Source organism: Falco punctatus, assembly GCF_963210335.1.
Source record: "Falco punctatus genome assembly, chromosome: 2".
NCBI lineage: Eukaryota > Metazoa > Chordata > Aves > Falconiformes > Falconidae > Falco > Falco punctatus.
Window position 1 is genome coordinate 70,067,560 of NC_137581.1, and position 20,536 is coordinate 70,088,095.

At 43.0% G+C, this 20,536-nt stretch overlaps 1 protein-coding gene across 1 annotated transcript in view; it reads left to right on the forward strand.

Annotated features, from left to right (window-relative positions):
* Nucleotides 1–20,536, forward strand: part of AFF3 (ALF transcription elongation factor 3) — a 336,652-nt gene that overhangs the window by 232,427 nt on the left and 83,689 nt on the right. Inside the window, exons 8-9 of the mRNA XM_080377268.1 lie at nucleotides 2,088–2,139; nucleotides 16,841–16,881. Of these exons, the coding sequence (XP_080233394.1) occupies nucleotides 2,088–2,139; nucleotides 16,841–16,881 (93 nt within the window). The remainder of the gene's footprint in view (nucleotides 1–2,087; nucleotides 2,140–16,840; nucleotides 16,882–20,536) is intronic.

A 20,536-nucleotide genomic window follows, 5' to 3' on the forward strand; every position in this document is an offset into this window, starting at 1 on the left:
CCTGGTGCCTCACCTTAGCTCCACTCACACCTCCACACAACCTGAAGGCTTTGAAGCATCATAGTTCCTTCTAATCACAGATGCATAATACACAGGGGTTTTATATTGATACAAAAATCCAGGACACTAATAAATGCGTAGAGCTACCTAGAACATTTCATTGTACACTTTTGATTTTCTAGTTTCCATTTAGGGGAAGAGCTGAATCGCTAAATCTTAAATAAAGTACTTAACTATCACCTCACTAGCAGAAATTCATGTACTCAGACTCAAGGTAGAGCAAGGAGTTATACCCTGGGTGCTCTGCTTTTCACAGAATAACCACATCTCTCTCTGGTTAAATCACTATCAGTGCAGATTTTGTCACATTTAATTACATAGTGCCCAATCCCAGATCTGAACTTTCTCTTTTCAAGCACTTGTTTTCTCAGGGATGCCCTAAACATATCTAACTCAAAAAACTGAGCAATTAATTATAAGGTTGTTTGGATCCCTGTAAGTGGTGGAATCCAAAGTCAATGTGGACCTTGCGGTGTTTACAGGAAGCTTTGCTTCTCTGACATATTTTAGCCCCTAGGAGCTATATCCCGTGTCATTTGTACCCATCCCATTTGCCCACTTCTCAGCAGGACTTCTTAACTTGGCTGGTGGCTGCATTGATATGGCCACCAGAGCTTTTGCTGACTCGGGAAATGGCAAAGCAAGCTTTTCCCTGCCTGTGGACATATTGACAGATAAAACATGCAAAAGCCTTGCTGTGAGATTGTCAAGTCCCTCTGACTCAGTGAGTGTCCTGTATGTTCTAGGTGTCTGCACTGCAGACAGGTTTTATAGAGGAAAAATCTTTTATAGAGGAAAAAATGGGAGTTTTGGCTCTGACCCCTGATCCTGTTCTTATACAACTATGTTGACTGAAAGGTGCTGCAGGGAAATAGAGAAAGAGTTGTGACAGCAGCAACAGGCAGGGACTGTACAGATACTGAGCAGCTGAGGAGAGGCTGGTTCGGCTTGTGCTCTTTTAAGACACGGCACACCATGTAGCCCATGTAAGAGTCACGCTTTTCAGGCACGCTCTTGGAAGATCTAGGCACAAGTACAAGGAGGTGGTTTGAAATTACTACATATGTCTTCTTGAGATATTTACACTCTGGGGACCACCCACATCACAGGATGTGTTTGAATTGCTCACCAAGCTTTCTTCTGGAGTCGAGAAGAAATTATAGATTCTCTTTCCCCAGAATGCAAGAAGAAACAGCAACTTTTTCTATTATTATTATTATTGCTATCGTTGTCATTATTACAGAGGTGTTTTTTTAAAACCAGTTCTCATTCTTGAAGACCTTTCAAGCACTAGGGGAAATCTTTGCACCTCTTCAACTCCTTTAACTGCTGGTTATTTAACCCTACCTTGTAAAAAAAAATGCATGGAGGTAAAAACAAACTCCTCTTCTTTGTGAGCCAGTTTAAGCAAGTTGAAGAAAGGATATGGGAAGGGAGGATGAAATCCCCATTACAAAAGATGCATTATTTTCTATGTTTTTATGACAGTGAAATCCTTGTGGATACTCTCGTGCGCTGAGACAATATATTTTAGTTTTAATTGTTTCAGTCAATGTCAATTTTACATCAAACATGCAATAAAGTAAAAATGGCCTTTGGGAAACATCACTGAATCTTATTTTGTGCTGCAGTACTGCCAGTGTAAATATCTACTTCTGTTTTGTAAGCTCAAAGCCAAACAGAGCAAAATTTTCCTTTCAGAGAGACTACTGACCTGTCAGCATCAGAATTATTATTTTTAGCATATAAAAATTGTTTTTCAGTGATTGTAATAACAAGAACCTTTGCAAAATCCATTATTACTCTAGTAAACATTTTCTCTCAGGCAGTAATAGTAGGAAATGAATTAAGAAGTTAGTTGATAGCAACTGGATAAGAAAAAATTATAAAGTATCACATCTACAGTTACTAGGATAAAATATATTTTCTTTCCATTTAAATTATTAAATGCTTACAGTAGCTCAAAGAAAACATCATATCTAACGCATTTTGGTACATTATGATTTATTCTACTGCTTACTTTCCAGAATGCTAGAAGATGACCTCAAGTTAAGCAGTGACGACGAAGAGAATGACCAGGTAAGAACCAGATAACTAACATGTCACCTGTAGTGTGTTTCGTGTCCAGACTAAGCTACTGCAAATATATTGCTAATGCTTTTTCAAAACATACATAAAGGTTATCAAAATACATGGCAGTACTGTAACTGGAGTAACAGATGTTGCTGCTGTGAGCCAGCCCACGTGTGCTAACTGCTGGATTGGTGGGGAACAGTATGCATTGCTCTTGATTTATTACCTTGATGTGACCCAGAAGGTTTTTGTATCAGTCTCTTTCTGATTTGATTTTTGTTTGTTTTAAAGAACAGCTAAAAAGGGGAGAAACAGGAATTCTGGATTAAGGGTTCAAGCCAAACCTTGCAGTCATGAGCTGGCCTCAGGGATTAGCTGCTGGGCTGCTTACCTCTTACTTGCCTAAAGCCTCGCCAGCATCCCCCCGGCCCTTACCTCTCCTCTGAGCGTTTTCAGTCCTGTCTCTGTGTGGCCCATGTGTGCTAAGAAAGCTAAGGACAGCTGAGAGAAAGCCTTGGCTGAGCATTTGGTTCAATCCATAACACAGCAATCAGGGCACTTGCCTGGGTTTTAACAACCCCAAACAACCTGACTGGGAGCAGCTACATCAGCCAAAGTTTTCCATGGGTCAGGAGAGCTGGGTTTTGTTGGTGGGGGGAGGTTTCTCCCCATTTTTTCTTAAAACATTGCTGTGCTGTGTTTCGTCCAAATAGTTAAGTACTCGCTAGAATAGGGCTGGATCGTGACCTGCCCATGGCTGGCTGAGTGCCTTATTGCCCAGTGGTGCTATGCCACGCTCTCTCCTTAGCATACTAGCATGGGTGATCTGTTAGCGGTGAGAGGCAATAGGCGCTTCCCTTCCTTCTTGCACTAAAATGCATGTGTGCCTTCACTAGGCAAATGAGGGTAGTACTGCCTCTGGCTGCACTTCACAGATGGATCCAAACCTGGATATAACACGGGTTTCAAATATAATTACTTCAGTCAGGGGTAACTGGAGCTATCCAGACTTGAAATTCAGGATCTTAGATAAATAATTCTAGGTATGTAGGCATGAAGCTCTTCCAGGGTTTTCTTTAAGTTTTGTTACTAGAAGTCTCTATTTTACAGTATATTCCAAGCAACAGGTAAATCAAAACCTTTAAATATTTATGCTACCCCATTATTTCATCTATTTTGAGCAAAGCTTCTTGGTGTTAAGAAGATTCAGCACGTAGATACAATTATTTACATATTTATACAATTTCTTTTTGTTTAATGTATTTCATCCTGAAACACTTCACATTTAATTATTCTACCTGCTTGTCTAGATAGTTTAAAATACAGCGCATAGACAGCATAGGGCAAAGTAAAGTGAGGGACAGGAGGGACATCTGAAGAATAACAATAGCACACCAAGGTGCGGTAGTGCTTGCAGGGAGGAGCTGGGTGGTAGGGAAGGGAAGAGCCAGCAGTCAGGAGTGGTGGCTTGTCCTTCAGGTAAGAAGGGAGATGGGATCCTGCGTGAGGGATGTCAGTGTGGAACAGGCTGTCGGAGCCAGAGAGCTTGCTTAGTAGCAAGCAGAAAAGCACACGTGAGTGAAAGTGTTTATCGTACAGGAGATAAAAGAACATTGCTAGGGATTGTGGAAAAATGCTGCTGTTTGAGCACGCACACTTGATACCTTCAGCTTAGTGCTGCCACTTGCAACTGTTAACATCTTTCCTGTGCTGGGATTGCTCAGTATCATGTGTGCTACGCAAGGTCTTTGCTCAGTAACCTGAACTTTAAGGTGCAGCTGATACAGCCTGAGTCTTTCACCTCAGTGCTTGAACAAGCTCTGCAGAGCCAGGACAGAGTTTGCCACCCACAAGGCAAAGAGCAGAGCTGAGATCCCATTACTCACTTCTAATCATCACAGGCCCTAGCCTGAGCAACTCTCAGCAATTACTTTGTGATTTGGTCCCCTTTATTAGTCATGGTTTTTTCTAACTCGACCGTACAGATAAAAACCTCTGGAGGCACAGGCTGGCTCCTGCTATATGAAATGTTTTGCAGAACCTCAGCTGAGACTTACAGGTTTGCTTAACAAACAATTCTAAATAAATATGCCTGCTGGATAAACAAAACACTACATTTCCATCTACCTAGCAGGAAATAGGCCCAAAAAAGGATAACAGAGACCCCCTCTGCCAATAAATGCACAGATTACAACATGGATCTGTGTCTAAATGTCAGTGGGAAAAACGGTTTCCCTTTACTTCCTAATTCAGGGGCTCTATAATCTCAGACCTCCTTCTGAGCTCAAGAACAGGAAAGAAAGAAATCAAAGATGAAGGCATAGGAACAGTACATGAGTGATTCCCAGATATTCTGTACATAATTAACATTTGAGCAACCAGACTCATTTAAGTAGCCCAGTTTCTCAGAGGGCTGAGGGGGAGCTTTACAAGAACTGGGAAGCTTTTCTTTTTGCTGATTTCTAAAGGGGGAAATTTAGGGGAAAGACTTGGAAAACTTCGGGGGAGATTTTGTGTTTGCGTCCAAAATCGCCATGCAGCAAACAGAAGATTTCTGAAGCAGTGCAAAGGGGGACAGGTGCTTCTGTGCTCCCCGGGCTGGCATTTGCAGGGCTGTGACTGACCCAGGGAATGTGAGTCATGGATGAAAGAGGCCAAATGCAAGACAGAGGCATGATTAAGAGCTTCAGGACCGCAGTGGGCAAGGCATTCCCAACCCTTCCCTCCGTACCATCAATTAAGGCAGTGAGATTCACAGACCCAGGAGAGGCAAAAGAGGCTGGGTTTGAGCTGAGTGTGTGTGCACCCACAGTAATTACATTATCCACACATATTAGTCTCTTAATTTTAATTACATAAATGTATTTTTCCTCTTTAATGAGTGTAGTTTATCCATTTAAACTGATCGTTTCAATTTTACAGGCAGTGATCATAGGATCTAATATGCAGAGGGAAAATTTCCTGTTGGCATATTTTACATCACAGAGATTGAAGAAAATACACTTTTTAATCCCCAATCAATATCTGAAGAGCATGCAATTAACAGATACCAAGGTAGTTAACATAAATCTGCAAGTTAAAGAGCCAATTCATTTTGATTTATAACACATAGAGTAATAATTTCATCATCGTCTCTCCCAGAAAGCATCTGAAGCTTTGTAGCATGAAGATGTCAAAATAGTACTTAAGATTGTTCGGAGTACTGAATTGTAGTGGTTATTGCCTTTTGGTTCCTTGAAGTGTGGCATAGCACATGAAACAGTCCCCATTATAATATCCTGCTCTTCTCTATAGAGGTCACTGGATAACTTAAATCAGTCTTGGGTGAAATATTAAAAGGAGATTGTCAGTTGTAATATGAACAATTCTCTTTTTCTCCCCCTACTTGTCCTTTTACAATATGAAAATTTTGTAATAGAAAGTAGTTCCTTTAAGGGGAAAAAGATCCCTGGCATCATTTGTGCAATTCATGTCAGTCAATAGCCAAATAAATTAACTGACTGGTACGCATACATGGAATAATAATCTAGCATATTTTTGCAACCCAAGTCTGTTTCCTTGTATGCATTTTTTCTGCGCGGGATCAGGTTGGTTGCCGCTGAAGTTTTGTGGCTGTGAAAATTTATTACCCACAGAGTCAATCTGCATTCTGGTTGCCAAGTCTGAATAAATAGAGTCATTGTGCTTGTCTGGAATATGTAACCAAAGTTCATCGAGTCAGCTTGACTTTCACATCCCATGGGATTCATAAAAGCCAACACCCTGGTATGTGCTCTTGATTCCTGCCAAAATTTTGTAAAATTGTATAAACAGAAGTTGAAGAAGCAATCAGAACACACTCCCAGGGACATAACTCTGCACTCCAGCCCCTGCTGTATCTCGAAAGGAAAGACCCAGCTTTAGTATTCTTTTTTAAAAAAAAAATCATATTTTTTACCTGTGGCAGCAGGTAAATGCCAGGGGTAAAAGACACCCTCTATGCATAATGTACAGGGAGGCAACAAATAATCCCCTTGGATTTGTTAGTTTTTCTCATGTGCCCTGTGCCAAAGAGGGAAGGCAGCATTTGCCTGAAAGTCACTGCCCACCTTAAGAAGGGATGAGGACAGGCTGGTCCTGCTGGGTCTGAGCAGTGTGAGTGAAACCAGCCCCTCCACAGGCAAGCCAAGACAAACAGAAAGCCGTGTCTTTTCACAGGAGACCCTGGGGGAAGAGTAGCCTCGAGAAAGTTCACCAGGAACAGCTTCAGTGCAGTAAAATGAAAGTCTCAGCAGCCTGGTCTGGCTCACCACCCAGAGCCCCACAGGGTGACAGCAGGCCACCCTGCCCAGCACCCTCCCGGGGGTCCCAGGGCTGCCCCCCACCCACAGCAGCCTGGGGACAGGCAGGGTGGCCTGCTAGCCCTGGGGGACCTGTCCCTGCTCCAGCATCACCTGGCCATGGCTGACCCAGTAAACTTGGTGTGAATTCAAGTTACACCCTCAGCTCCAGTGGGGATGTATGTGCATGTATTTTGTCCCCATCACATATATGCTGAGGGATGCCAGGGCTAAGCACTGGAAATTCATCTTTCTGGCAGGACTGTTTGCAGCATAGGCATTTAGGAGCAGCCAAATCCATCCTGTCATTGCAATAGGACAAAAGTCCATGTACGTGGTCAATGGCAATCAGTGTGGCTGTGTCGCTATGTAAACAACATTAGGAAATATTGTGGTTTTTTTTAATGAAAATCGCGTTTCATTTCTGTAATGGTAGCCAGAAACAAGTGAGAAAGAATGAATGTAAAGACAATTTTTTAATAATGTGTACGACGCTTCCCTTACACTTCTCAGTATGGACTGACAATCAACAAAAAGATAAAAATTATCCTGAAATGAATGGTCATGTGTCCATCTTCTTCCAGAAGTAAGAACTTTTAGTAGAGCCTTTATAAGCACTGCTTCTGCATATGAAATGTAATATTCCAGCTAATTGGAAGCCATCTGTAATGAATTTTGAAACAAATTGAAAAAGGGGCAAAGCAGCTACAAGCTTTCTTTCCAAAAGACCTCCTCTGTAAGGACAGCACTTTTTTTAAGTCGAAGATCAGGTGAGCAAAGTGCAGTCAGGTACCTCTAGAGAGAAGAGTTATATTGGGCAAATTATAACACACCACTGCATAGCCCTGTTCATTACTAGAGCTATTTTTAGGCAGTGCTAATTGCGTTCACATATGCCATGTCCAAATATTTCAACCACATTAAGTCATTTTCGTGTTGTGCTCCTTTTTATTCATGTCTTCATCAGTGCAATACTTGATGCTTGATCAGAAGGAAAAATGAGTGAAAAAGGAGATGAGAACACTCAGCACCGGGAAAAAAAGCACAGAGCCTGCATCACCATTGCAAATTAATTTCTCTTTCAAAAAAAATGCCCTGTTAAACTTGAGGGGAAAAAAAAATATCTTTCTGATGAGAAGTTTTTCACTCCACTGAGCACAGGGAACTTATTTCATGAAGTCTGGTCACATACAAGTTTGACTGCAACCAAAACTGCACAAAGCAGAGATAAGCAAAAGTGGAAAAATTAAGTTTTGAGTTAAGGAATAGCTGGAACCTCAGGTGGTTTTGTATTTAATCCAAATGCTTCTGTCACTGTGATGTGGGTGTGTTTTTATACTGGAGGAATAGCCACTGGAACAGACTTTCTTAACTCAGCTAAGTCCATTATTTCCTGTGTATTACAGAAGCAATCCTTTTGGTATTCAACTTAACTAAAATCCAGAGTAAGATTTAAGCCAGCTGAGCCAAGCTTTTTTTGTGGTTTGCCAACTCTGATTTTAAAATCTCTGTGACATCTAAATTTGTACTTGCACAAGGCATGACAAGAAGACCAAGATTGCCTCACTGAAACTGTCAGATGAAACAAAATAAGAGCTCAGTCTTGTCCTGCCAAACTTGGCTCACATCACTGCCTATCTTACAAAATCAGATTCAATGCCTGGCATGCACTGGCAGGCAGGATCAAGCTCTAAATTTGAATGCCACCACCATGAATGACAGTGAAAAAGGTTAGAGATCAGCTTGGCTCTTGGACGTGCACAAAATTTGGGGAAATTCAAACATGACACTCTGATCTCCATGCCTCTCAGTAGTAACCTCTAAAAAAAGACTGGAAAATAAACTTAAAATACAAGGGCATCTTTCATGTCTCTTCATGTGGATGCAGTGACCAAGTTTTAGCTCTAGTAAATCTCCAAAGCCTGCCTTTTTCCACTGGTATCACCTTTTTCCAAGTCTAACAGTTTCTCTCTGTATCTACTGTAACTTCCTTAACCCCATCCTCTTTAAATCTTTGGTTAAGTCGGGGTTTCCCCCCCCCCCCCCTTATGAACCAGAATTACTGTACAAACATCTGGTTTGACTGGCATGGGAACAGATCCCACTGCAATCAATTCAGCAGTGTCATCTAATTTGGGGTGTAAGGAAGGTTTAGGCTGGTTTTCCCTTGTCCCTGTTTCTCATGAGCCCTTCAGCCCACGCACTGCTCCTCCTGCTGCAGAGAGCCCTCACTGAAGCCAGCCACCATGCCTGAGCCTTCGCCCCACTCAAGCGTGGCCGCAAAGCGTCTGTTTGCCTTCAGGCAAATTCATTCCAGCATGCCTGTAAGAGAACAGTTAAATAACCAGCAGTCACAAATAATTTAGAGCACAAATTAGTGTCGTTTGTAATGTTGCAGCTATTAAAAGCTGTAAGAAGAGACCATACCCAGCTTGTGTCCACACGTGTCCATGCACTCATGCATGCATACGAACACAGGCTCACAGCCTCTCTAGGAGCTGCTGTTGCTCTCTGCAAGGCAGAAGGCCACATTCTCTTTGCTTCCCTCAGCTTTTCAGCTCAGGCTGAGGTGGTATCAGCATGAGGACTTGTGTCAAGGAGATGTGGCACGCAGAGATGCATGACAGCAGAACAGAGAAAGAGGCAGCTGAGAGCATGTCAGTAAACAGAAGGAAATAAAAAAAAGAAAAAAAGAAAAAGGAAAGGGATTAACGAATAAAAAAGAAATTAATGAAGAAAATAAACTGGGGGGGGGGGGGGGGGGGGAGGGAGGATATTATAAGCGAGTAGCAGCTATATTAGAACACGATGAGAAATAAAGGAAAAGAGCCAGCAGCCAATCCATCAAAACTAGCATTTAAGAAAAAGGGACTGGGGAACCACTGCTGCAATTTCTTCTGAACCCAGGATGAAATCTTTCTGCTCTGATGTCAGTGGGAGTTTAGCCTCTGATTTCAATCAACCTGGGATGTTATCCCCTGTCTTCTTTTTTATGTCCTAGCACAATCCAAGCAGATACTTGTGTAGTAGCAAATGCATCACAGTCAATTGACGTAGCACCTCCCTGGGCAGAGTTACCACTGTTTGGGGAATTTAGGCTTGTATTTCCCTTGTTTTCATATATATAGGGGTTTGGAAAAAATCTGCTTTAATTTCTGAGCTTTCAGACTTCCCAACAAATCTTGTAAAGCCTGTAGCACAACACTGACAATTTTTGCCTGCAACATCCTAAGTGTAAGGAGCACTTCAACCAAGTTACCTTTTCCTGGGTAAAAAAGACTACTTCTGGGGAGACATAGGTTTTCCAAGATGACCACTGCTTCACCTGCAATGACTTTCCTGCAGTGAAATCAGAAATTAACTGGTTTATTAACGTAAAGTACCAAGGACCTTTCTTCTGCTCATCTCCACTGAAGAAGATGAAAGTTAACTCCTCTGCATTGAAATCCTGTGTGCTTGTTGGGGCCAGACTGTAGGACAAATCTGAACAGATGCAAAACAGAAAACTCAATATTTACAGATATATAGCATTCTTTGTATGGTTAATACCCATGCAGATTATACAGTAATTTTGAGGTCCAAATCACTTAACAAGTCTTAACTACTTAATACAATGCCCCTGAGAGGTATTTAGATAGAGCTAAGAAAGAATTATTATCTCTGTAGAATTGACAGGGAGACTGAGACTGAGATGTGGCTTGTTCAAAGCCACATGGCAAGTCAGCTGCAAAGCCAGGATTAGTGCTTGGGTCTTTCACTCCCAGGTGCCATGTTCAAGTCACTAGACTGTGCTGCCCCTGAAGATTAATAAGGATTAATGGGCAAAGCAGAGGAGAAAGAACAATGTATGCCAGAAATATAATAATAAAACTCCAGGGTGAAAAATGAATACTGAGGTGTTGAAAGGCCTGGAGAAATCATGAAAATCCAGGAAGAGTTTTATAGTTTCTCCAAAGATGTAGCTCTGATGATAGCCAACTTCAAAAGGGGAAGAAAGGGAGACCCTTTTAAGTCTTACAGCCTGTAAATCTTAAATAAATACCAACCGGACAGTGAAAATCACATTCATACATTTATATTGCAAATTTACAGAGAAACACTTAAGCTGCAGTTTACAAGTGATTTTAAATCCCTCAGAAATCCACACTGGAAAGCAATTCTCAAACAAAGCCCCTAGGAACAGCGAGGAGAATAATGCAGTGAGAGAAGGCACATTAGGAATCACTTACAATAAATTGCCTGAACTGAGCTCCTCGGGCAACTCCTTGTGGCCTCGAGACACTCACGGGCGCTTAAACAGGGCCAGTCTGTAGGTGTGTGAGGGTTTCACTGCCTCCAGTTTGAGCCCTGATGAGAGTGTCCTTGCAACACTGTGCAGCTCTGCACTCTTCAAGGAGAACACTGAAAAAGCAAAACACTGAAGAGGGCTTCAAGATGGGGGAGAGAACATTGGAGTGAAAGAGATCTGTGCAATGACCTGAGCTTGTCTGAAGCAGGGCTGGTGACTGGCTTGATCACGGACTATAAACACCTGCATGGGGAGAGAAGCTGTGAGGCTGGAAGTCAGCTCTATCTTACAGGCAAAAGTGTAACTTCTAGTACAAGAAGGTGCCTATAAACAGAGTTGGACTAAACTCACATTTTAACACAGAAGGTGAAAAATTGTGCATGTGGTTGAACTGACGTGGGTTCATCACAACAGGATTATCCAGAAGTTTTGCACTAGGTCCATAACAGCTCCCAGATCCGAAGCAGAAAAAAACAAAACCACCCCTGGACAGTCCTGTGGCCTTATGGCCACATGTCCTTATGGCATGCAGTCAGGTTGTGCCCTTCACAAAATTTTCTTCCTAACTTCACTAGTTTAGGAATAAACCACATTTAAGCTAAAACCAAACAAAATTGTGGGAAATTAACACAGAATCAACATGGAAGACATATGAAGAGTGAAATGTGAAAGAAGACAGATATACAAGTATTTGTTCTGGTCTGGTTCCCAAACGGCAGTATATAGTAATGACATCTTTCTTTACCCCTGGCTTGAAAAAAGTGCATCCACAGCTCACTAACTGCTGTCCAATACAGGGTGACATCCAGCATTCTCAGTGGTTGCTGATATGGGAGATGCTGACTTAGAGCATAAACGGGTCACTGCTCAGTTCCAGGGCAACACCTACCACCAAGAGAAAGGCAAACAAGACGCTCTGGAAGCAATGCAATTTACTCATGCACAGGTAGTACATATTGTTACACTGTCACCAAAGAAATGGTTCAAATTCTCACCTTGTGTACACCTGCATCATCTGAGTGAAGTCTCTGGTATAACTGGTGTAACCCCATACAATTGTGTAACTGAGCTCTTTCGCGATAACAGTGATGAATCCATAGGACAGGAAGAATGGAAAGCAAAATATTTGAAGCTGCTAGTGGTCAATTTATTGGCTTCTACTTGCCAAAGTGTGCTGTGTATAAGCTATAGGAAAATGCATCCGCAGCCAGCCTGCAGTGTCTCCAAAACACTTTTCCAAGCCCAGCAGAACACTTGAGTAGTTCTCATTTACTTCTTATCCGAAAATGTCTGCAAGCCCAGCAGTTTATGAACCATTCTGTTCCAAACAGATTTTTAGAAGAAAACAAACAAAACAAAAAACAGAACAAAAAAAAAAAAAAAAAAACAAACAAAAACCAAACAAAAAAAAAAAAAAAAGAAAAGAAAAGAAAGAAGGAAAGAAAAACAACCAAACAAAACCAAACCCCACAGCAGGGATTTCTGGGGAGCACTCTTGACACTCTTGTTATCTCCAGCTCAATTCAGCTCTATTCAGCTGTACTCGGCTGTATCCAGCTGTATTCAACCTGTTCTGCTCACTGCTCAGTCCCAATTACAATGAGCTAGCTCATTGCTCAGTCCCAATTACAATGAAAGTATTTAATTTCCTCTTTGATTTCCCTCCAACAACAGACTGCAACTTGTGACACTTCAAGTAATTTTGGTAGCTCGTTTAACACACACTGAAACCTGAATATTTGCTGATTAAGTTCCCAAGCTCTGGCTCATTGCAGTAAAGGATGGAGAAAGGAGGTGCAGTCTCCGGAGACTGAGAACCCGACCATGATTACTGCTGGCTGAATACTTGTTTTGTCCCAGTAGTCTTGGGGTACATCTAGAATCTTTCATGAATGATTAATGAACTATAGGCAGATCAATGAAACTCTGCCCTAAACGTATCTGTAACCAACTCACGTGGGGGTCAAAGAAGTCTAACCAGCTGGTATCCCGTAATTTGCAATTCCTGATGTAGTGAAACAGGGTAATTAATCTCATTTACTGTGGTTTGTTTCTCTGGCCCAAATAGCTGAGTCACCTAAGTGATTATGTTTTCCCCTTCCCTGCTTCCTACTCATCATTAAAGTTATTATATAGTGAGTTGGCCTCCCAATATCCATGTTCTTATTGAGGAAAACCTTCCTCCACCAGTAACCCCACTGATTCTAAGGACTGCAAATCCAGGATTATACTAATTACTGGTTAAAACACTCAATCACTTATCTAGAGAATATTAAGCTTCTCATGAAGCACTTTTTATCGGTAAGTCTTGGAGATCTTTAAATTCTGTCCTTTAAATTCTGTCAGCAATACCAAACTTCAAAGTTATTTCTTATCCCTAATTTCTATAACTAGTATAGTCACTTACTTCCAGGAATAATAAAGACTGTAGAACATATTCTTATCTTTCTTGATGGATGATGAGTTGGCCTCAGTAAAGTTGTTAATGATGTAAAATAAAATGCAAATTAAATAGCACAATCAAAATCAACCTATTAAAAAAATGGTCGTGCAGGCAGTATACGATACTAAGTACCACCCTTTTGCTTACATTGTTACATAGATAATACCAGCATATTAGAAACATAATAAATCACAGAAAGCTGTTTCTATAGCCAGGAGTTTCTCAAACTATGGGTCATGACCCTCCATGGGGATTCATGAACGAGTTTGAATGGGGTCACAAAAAAACTGTTAGCAAGAAGCAAGGGCAGATATTTCCCCCTAAGTTGAGCAGCCCAGTCCTCTAGCAGGGGAACAAGAGAGCAGACTGTAATTAGTGGCTGCAAGTATTTATATTTGCTAGGGAGCTGCTAACTACCTTTAATTACAACAACTCACTTTCTCCAGGAGAGGGGAGCAATATAGGCTAGAATTAAAATTGCCGGATAGTTCCTAACTGCCTTTCATTGCAGGCAATAGATCTGTTTCTCCAGGGAGGAAGAATAAACTTGTGACTGGATCTTATTCCCCCATCATTTAGAAATGGGGCCATTACCAACTCAGGGGGTCACACAGCTATGCAATCAAACAGGGCTGTATTTTCAGACAGTGTAAGAAAGAAATCAATAGTCTCATTTACAGATTGTGCGACCACCAAGCAAAGAGTGAGGTGCCCCACACAATCTGCATTGCGTCCTGGTGAAGAAGGATGTTTATTAAAGAACTTTAAATGAGAGGCTAATTGAAAAAGTAGAATGATCTCACTGACAAGCACTTGTACATTTCTCTCTGCTGCCCTGTTTGTCATCTGAACCTGCTTTCTTGCCCAGAAGGGGTCTCCTTTTCAAAGCTGTCAGCAACTGCATGTACCAAGACGGCTTTTGAAGACTGGCACTCGAGGCTGCAGTCCAACGCCGCATGGCCAGGCTCAGTTAGCACACCACACAGGCCAAGGCACGAGTCCTCTCCTCTTCCTCCTGAGGGCAGCTTCCATCAAGACTGGAAGAAAAAGTAGCCAGCTCTTCTCCCTCTTTCAAAGTTAGAGATTTTAGGGGAATGCGAGAGAGATACACACCCCACATCCCCATGCCAGGGGCTTTTAGTGTCATCAAAGTCCATGTTTGCTTTCTTGAGCTGTCTGTAATGTTCGTAAGGCCTGTGGCTACAGAGCAGCCTGCCTCCTTCAGTGCCTTCTGGCTGCGGCAGCCACCGTGTACCTTGCTCCGGGAATGTTCTGCAGCCCCCCAGAAGAGACTGAGAGTGACTGAGGTGAAAGCAGCCTTGCCAGTGGACATGCCTTTATCTCAGCAGCAAAGGTCTCAGCTGTGTTCCCATTCCCACCTGCTATGTCACACCCTCTCCCTGGGGAAGTAGGTCAGAAAAGGGATCCAGGTCACAAATAACCTGGGGGAAAAAAAGAGAGGGGAAAAAAAAGACCAGAAGGCAAAGTGTTATTTTTCAGCTGGATCAGTTTTCCAACCTGTTGCATTGCACAACCACATGGGCACCTGTGGTGGCCTGAGCCAAGGGTGGGAAACGTTAGAAGTGGCTTAAACAGCACTGCCATGTAGTGGCCACTCGTGAGGGGAAGGCTGGCCCTGGCTGCTGGCAGGAGAGAAGGAGAGGTGACCTGAATGGTGGCTGCACAGCCTGGCCACAAAAAAGGGCTCTGACAGTGACAGGAGGCTCCTGAGTTTTGCAGGCAAAGGCACGACACAGCACAGGCCTCAGCATCAAAACTGGGCGGCTTGAAACTTCAAAATGGACATAAGCTTGCTGACAGTGAGGGTGATTAGGCATGGGAGGAGATGAATTTGCCTTGGCCTGGGGCATTAAAGAAGAGATTAAGCCACAAAACATTCTTAAACATGAGGTTTGGGTCTTTCCTGTGTTTGTGTGCAAGAGGTGGGATGAAATTGTCGTAATGAGCCCCTTGCAGAGGAGAGAGTGAAAATGGTGCCGGCCCGCTGGGCCGGGGAGCAGCTGTTCCCCTCCAGGCCTGCCCTGTATCCAGTGGCCTGGGTGGCCTGGCTGGTGGTGTTGCATCCGAGGAGCATGCAAATAGGATGACCTACTGGACACAGTAAAAAATACCAGACTCCCCATATTATTTTCCTAACACTAAAAACAGCATGTTCATGCCATGGGCACATTCCCACTGAGCTGCTGGGACCTTCCCAGCCCTTCCCACAGGTTCTCTGCCCACTACAGAAAGTCAACGCTGAGGAGAAACCCTCCATGGTGAGCCATGCCACCTTGTCTTCTGACACGGTGATACACGGCAAACTACTTCTCCTTGGGGAACCCAGCAAGCACAAGTTATTCCAGAAAGTTTTCAAAGCAGAAATCCTGCTTCCAAAATCAAGTAGAAACTCTTCCCAAAGCATTTCTGCACTCCTGCCAGATCTGCAGGGATCCACTCAGAGTACCTTTTCACATCTTTCTGTGAAATGCTCCATAACTGCAACTGCAGGTCAGGTTTTATCAAGTTTTTCTTTGCAGCCTGTCTGCAGCATCTTGCCTAGACAGAAGGGTTACCTCCATGCTCTCCGGTGCCGAGCAGGGTGCCTGCAAGCTGTGTGGCTTGTTGAGGAATAGGGATGCAGCCCCCAGCAGCCTGAGAAGCCAGGGAGAATAGTTTCAAAACGTATTTACTGGTAACTGCAAAGAGAAAATTGACATTTAATTCCCTGCCCCTTGACTCTCCATACTGCTTTGCTTTGTGTCCCCTTGTGTCAGGTGAGGCACAGCCTGGACAGGTACAGCTGGGAAGGGGACACTTTGGGCATCTCCAAGTAGAATGGAGGCTTCAAAGTAGATTTTCAAAACATTATGGATTTCATCTTTGCTTAGCAGCTGGTTACTGCGCCAAAGCCATGAATCACACCACTTGAAGTGATTGAAGGAGAGGAAAGAATAATAATAATAAAGTGGCAAACTAGCTCAGGGATAGGCTTGGGAGTCCTATTAAACTTGAGAGGCTACAATTTCTATTCCCAGACCTGCCGGTTAACACAAGAACAAGCACCATGCTTCCCCACCCCATCCAAAGAGTTGTACTAGGCAAAAACTGAGCAGCAAACCAGCAACAGGTCAATCCTGTACTGTGTAGTTAAAAGTTGCCAGCAGATTAATATGGCAGTGCTCATGAAAAGTCTGCAGCAGCTCTGGCAAGCTTTGCAAAATTTATAATTATAGCTACGGGCTTCATCATAAAAGGAACCAAATATGTGATGTTTGTTTCTGTGGAAGAATGGGAGGAGACTAATGGTAAAGGAGAGGGAGTGGGAGTGCAGAAGCGGGGACAGGGGAAGGCAGAGAACCGAGCCCTGCCGAGTTTTCAGGGACCTGCAGAAAAAATCATCTAAATAGAGTAGTTCAGACCTCAGATACCGTGCGGTGCTTTGACAGTCTTCTGGTTTATGGCATACTTAACAAAGCGTTCTTACATTTACTAGGCTGGAATGTCTATTTGACTATAGACTCTCCGCTACTTTGCTCGTACTTTAACATTTTGGACACGTGACAAAAATGTGTGTAACGCATTTTTTAAAGTGTTGATTGTGCTCGTAATTTTCAAGTCAGAATATAAAATAAACATCTCTGCCCTTTCTTCCAGCAGGCAGCACAGAGATCTGCTCTCCGCGTTCTATCTGACAGGTACATTTTGTCATTTTTATGAACTATAAATTGCTTTATGAAACGTTGAGCCCTATTTATTGTGGCATATAACTCATAATCGGATTTTGTCCCCAAAGTATCTGTGAACTGGGATGTTAAACATTTTGCATGCTTGGATTTGTCATGCATGTGTAGAGTTTATTACTGCAAAAATCACAGTCTTGTTGTATTTCATACAGAGTATGCAGAATCCCTTGTTGTGATACCAAACGAGAGATAAGAAACTTACTGGAGAAGGCATGAATGATGCAGTAAATTCTGAGCTTTAGAGTTTGCTGAGATATATCTGAGCTCATTTTTCAGCAATAAGTACTTCATTTATTCTGAGATATTCTCTTTTGACTTTTTCCAAATCCTTTCCCTGGGAATTACTCTTCTTTTGATGAGATCCTCTGTACGTTTTATGCACAAAAACAATGCCCTTTTTTACCTCTTAAGTTTTGAGGGATTGGTATTTTGAAGGAATTTAATTCATTTTTTCACTTCTTCTGGAACTGCAGCAGTGCTCCAGGCAGATAAGCAGGGGACCAAATCCTTAGACAGTGTTCAGGTTTTACTCAGTTCTTTTTCAAGCAAAAATCCATTAACTTCAATGGGAAACTTGCCCAAGTGAGGAATTCAGGATTTGGGCCATAGTAAATGTTATAGTTGGGCCATAGATCTGCACAGGTATTTACCTTAAATGACTTTTATGAAAGAGGATTGATTGAAATATAAGGTAGCTTTCTAAGACAGTCCTGATTTCTTTTCCAGTTTTGGGAACGGGGGGAGGGAAGGGGGAGGAGAGACTGTACATTTTAGTGCCTGTGAAAAAGAACTAGCAGATTTACATTTATCCACAAATGAGGTACTGTGTCATGCAGGCTGACACAGAGTAAATTTCCCCATGCCTTGTTGGCAGCCCCCTCTGCTCTGTCTGGCCCCCTGCCCCCCGCCTCCCTGGGAATAAGCGGTAATTGACTCTGGAAGCCAGTTCAGGCCAGGATTTCTCCAGAGCTGAGCCTGTCACTTAGGCTGAATTATATGTTGTGCATGGATGAATAACATTTCTCTCTGCTCAGAGGCTAAGACCACCAAAATTATCGACCTTCCCCCACACACACACGTTTACAAACACCGTTTTGTTTAGAATTCTTTCCCTGCCCCTCCCCCTTCCCCCGCCCCCCCTCCCCCCCCAAGTTAAAAAATTCCCGAGTGAAATGTAGGGGGTGCTGGTGAAATCGCTGGTACAGTTGGAGGGTACACAAGTATTTGCTGTAACTAGGACAAATGCCAAAAGAAAGAGGAGTCAAAGTCAGAATCAACGTTATGCCCCTCTCCCTGGAGGTGGGCAAGCTCGCCCCTGAGGCAAAACAGCTTTTGGACTTCGTGGGGACAATACAGTGACCAAAGGAAACACGGGGGCTTTTTTTACAGCATTCTTCCCCTGGGCTGAATAAGGAACATTCCTGCAGAAGTGCCCCCGGAGGTAGTTCACAAGCTCCAAACCCTGCAGCGCACTTTCTGTCTCCCCTAGAAAGAGAAGTGGCAATGATGGACAGATGGTCCCTACCTAGGGAGCTGGGCACAGGCTGCCCTCACCCTCAGGGAAAAAGGGCTTAAATGTTGCCCTTCACGCCTTAGATTTACTATTTATAAGCAGATATTCCCCTCTCTGCCCCTAAAAGCATGCCCGAGGGCTACAGCTTTCTCATCTGCTCTGCAAGCATCAGCTGCCAGGGCACCCTCCTCTCCTTCTAGAGGGGTGCTGGCAAGGCTGTGGGTGTACCCTGCGGGGCTGCCTCCCATAACCTCACTGCAGCGAGTGAATGGGAGGGCAGTGGGCCAAAATCCCACACTGTGACAGCAGTTTCTGTCTAGTCTTGGCTAAAGTGAGGCTGCCTCTGATAGTGCTGCTCATTACTTGTGTCCCAGTAGCAACTAACAGCTCCTGGTCATACACCAGCACTTCCCAGCGTCAAGGGAGATGGCAGCTTAAATAAAGCTCTCAGTAATTTTGCCCATCTTTTTTTTTTTTTTTTTTTTTTTTTAATATATATATATATTCTCCAGCAGTTGTTGCATTTTTTGCTTTCAGGTTCTATTAAAAAGGTAACAGTTCGCTAAACTGAAGGGAGGTGGGGTTGGGGAAGAGTTTTTAAACCTGTAGCCATTGATTTCTTTAGTGTATTGCACTGAGTCTTGTTTTCAGAATGACACAGTAACCCCCAGCAGATTTATGTGCAAACACAAAGATTAGTGACCCAGAAGCTTGACTGAAACAGCTTTTCTGCTTCCAGAAGACAGGTTGCTCTGCACATGCACCAACTATTTTGTCAGGAAAGATGCACTGGCCCCATTAGCTTTTCATTCTCTCATGAAAAACCCTCTGTGTTTATACAGCACAGCTTGGTTTTAATTTTATTGTGCTCTTCAGTAAAGTGGTCTAACTATACAGATTGCTCAGTTTCTGGGACAGAGAATAGCAAGAACTTAACTCATATACCTTAATGATAAAGTGCAAGCAAGTCTTCAATTGTCTGACTCTCGTATCCACTGCCTGAATAGCTTTCAAATGAAGAAAAATGTCTGTAACTAAAATATTCAGTGTGCTCTGTTGTTATTTAACAGTAAGCAGTGTGGTTAAGCCAGGTCTTAAACCTGCTTAATCCCGCTGAGCTAAATAGATTTTATGATCGACTCCCATGGTCCCAGAACTCTGACCTTAAGGCTGAAGTTAAAAGCTAATTTTTTGCAGTCTGTTCCACTAACCCAGAAGCACTTGCTTGCTGGATACATTTGCAATGGAGAATGTCCAGCTGTAAATTACAGCTGTTTGTAATCATACCCAAACACAACACTCATTATTATTCTTTTGTTCTTTTTAGGCTGAAAAGCCCACCATGAGGGAGACCGCACAGTACTTAATCCACACATTAAATTTACTCACAGCTCATATTCATGTGCAAGATAAGATTTTCCATGAAGTAAAGATTTACAGTGGTCCTAGGGCACTTTTATTCCCCTAGCTGCTTTTATTTCTCTGGGCTGTAGTGTAAGCCAAGCAGGTCTGCCGAAGAGTTTTGAACATTTAGAGGAAAACATTGTACCACCGCTGAATTTCCTCTCGTTGTAATAGGAAGAAGATAGCTCGTTCACTGCAGTGCTCCAGTGGTACTTAGGAGACATGCTTAATTCACAATTGCAGTCTATCCTCCTTTCTGTGTACTTAATGCTGGAGGGTGCGGGCAGACTCTGCTGCCGTACAAACCTCAGTGCCAGCACATCAGGCAGAGGGAGAGCTGAACCCACTCAGCCTGGCAGCCATATGGCTGTGCTGGCAAGCCTGCCCATCCCAGCTGATAAGTCCTGTAAAAAGTCCAACATGCTAGCTTATGCTCAGCACCTGGTTAGTATATATGTTTTGCTCAAACCTGAACTGTTAAGTACAGGCTATGATTTACCACCTTGCACTGTTGATAGACAAGGCATCTCAACAGTAACATCCATTTGGCAGTGTAGATAAGCCCCATTCATGACGGTTGGTGAGCTACACAGCCTGTCTCAGCTTCGGTCTGTCTTCCTGTCGGGCAGAAGGGGTAGCACTTTGCATTTCCACATGACCATGCCTTGTCCATCCTTATCTGATCACGGT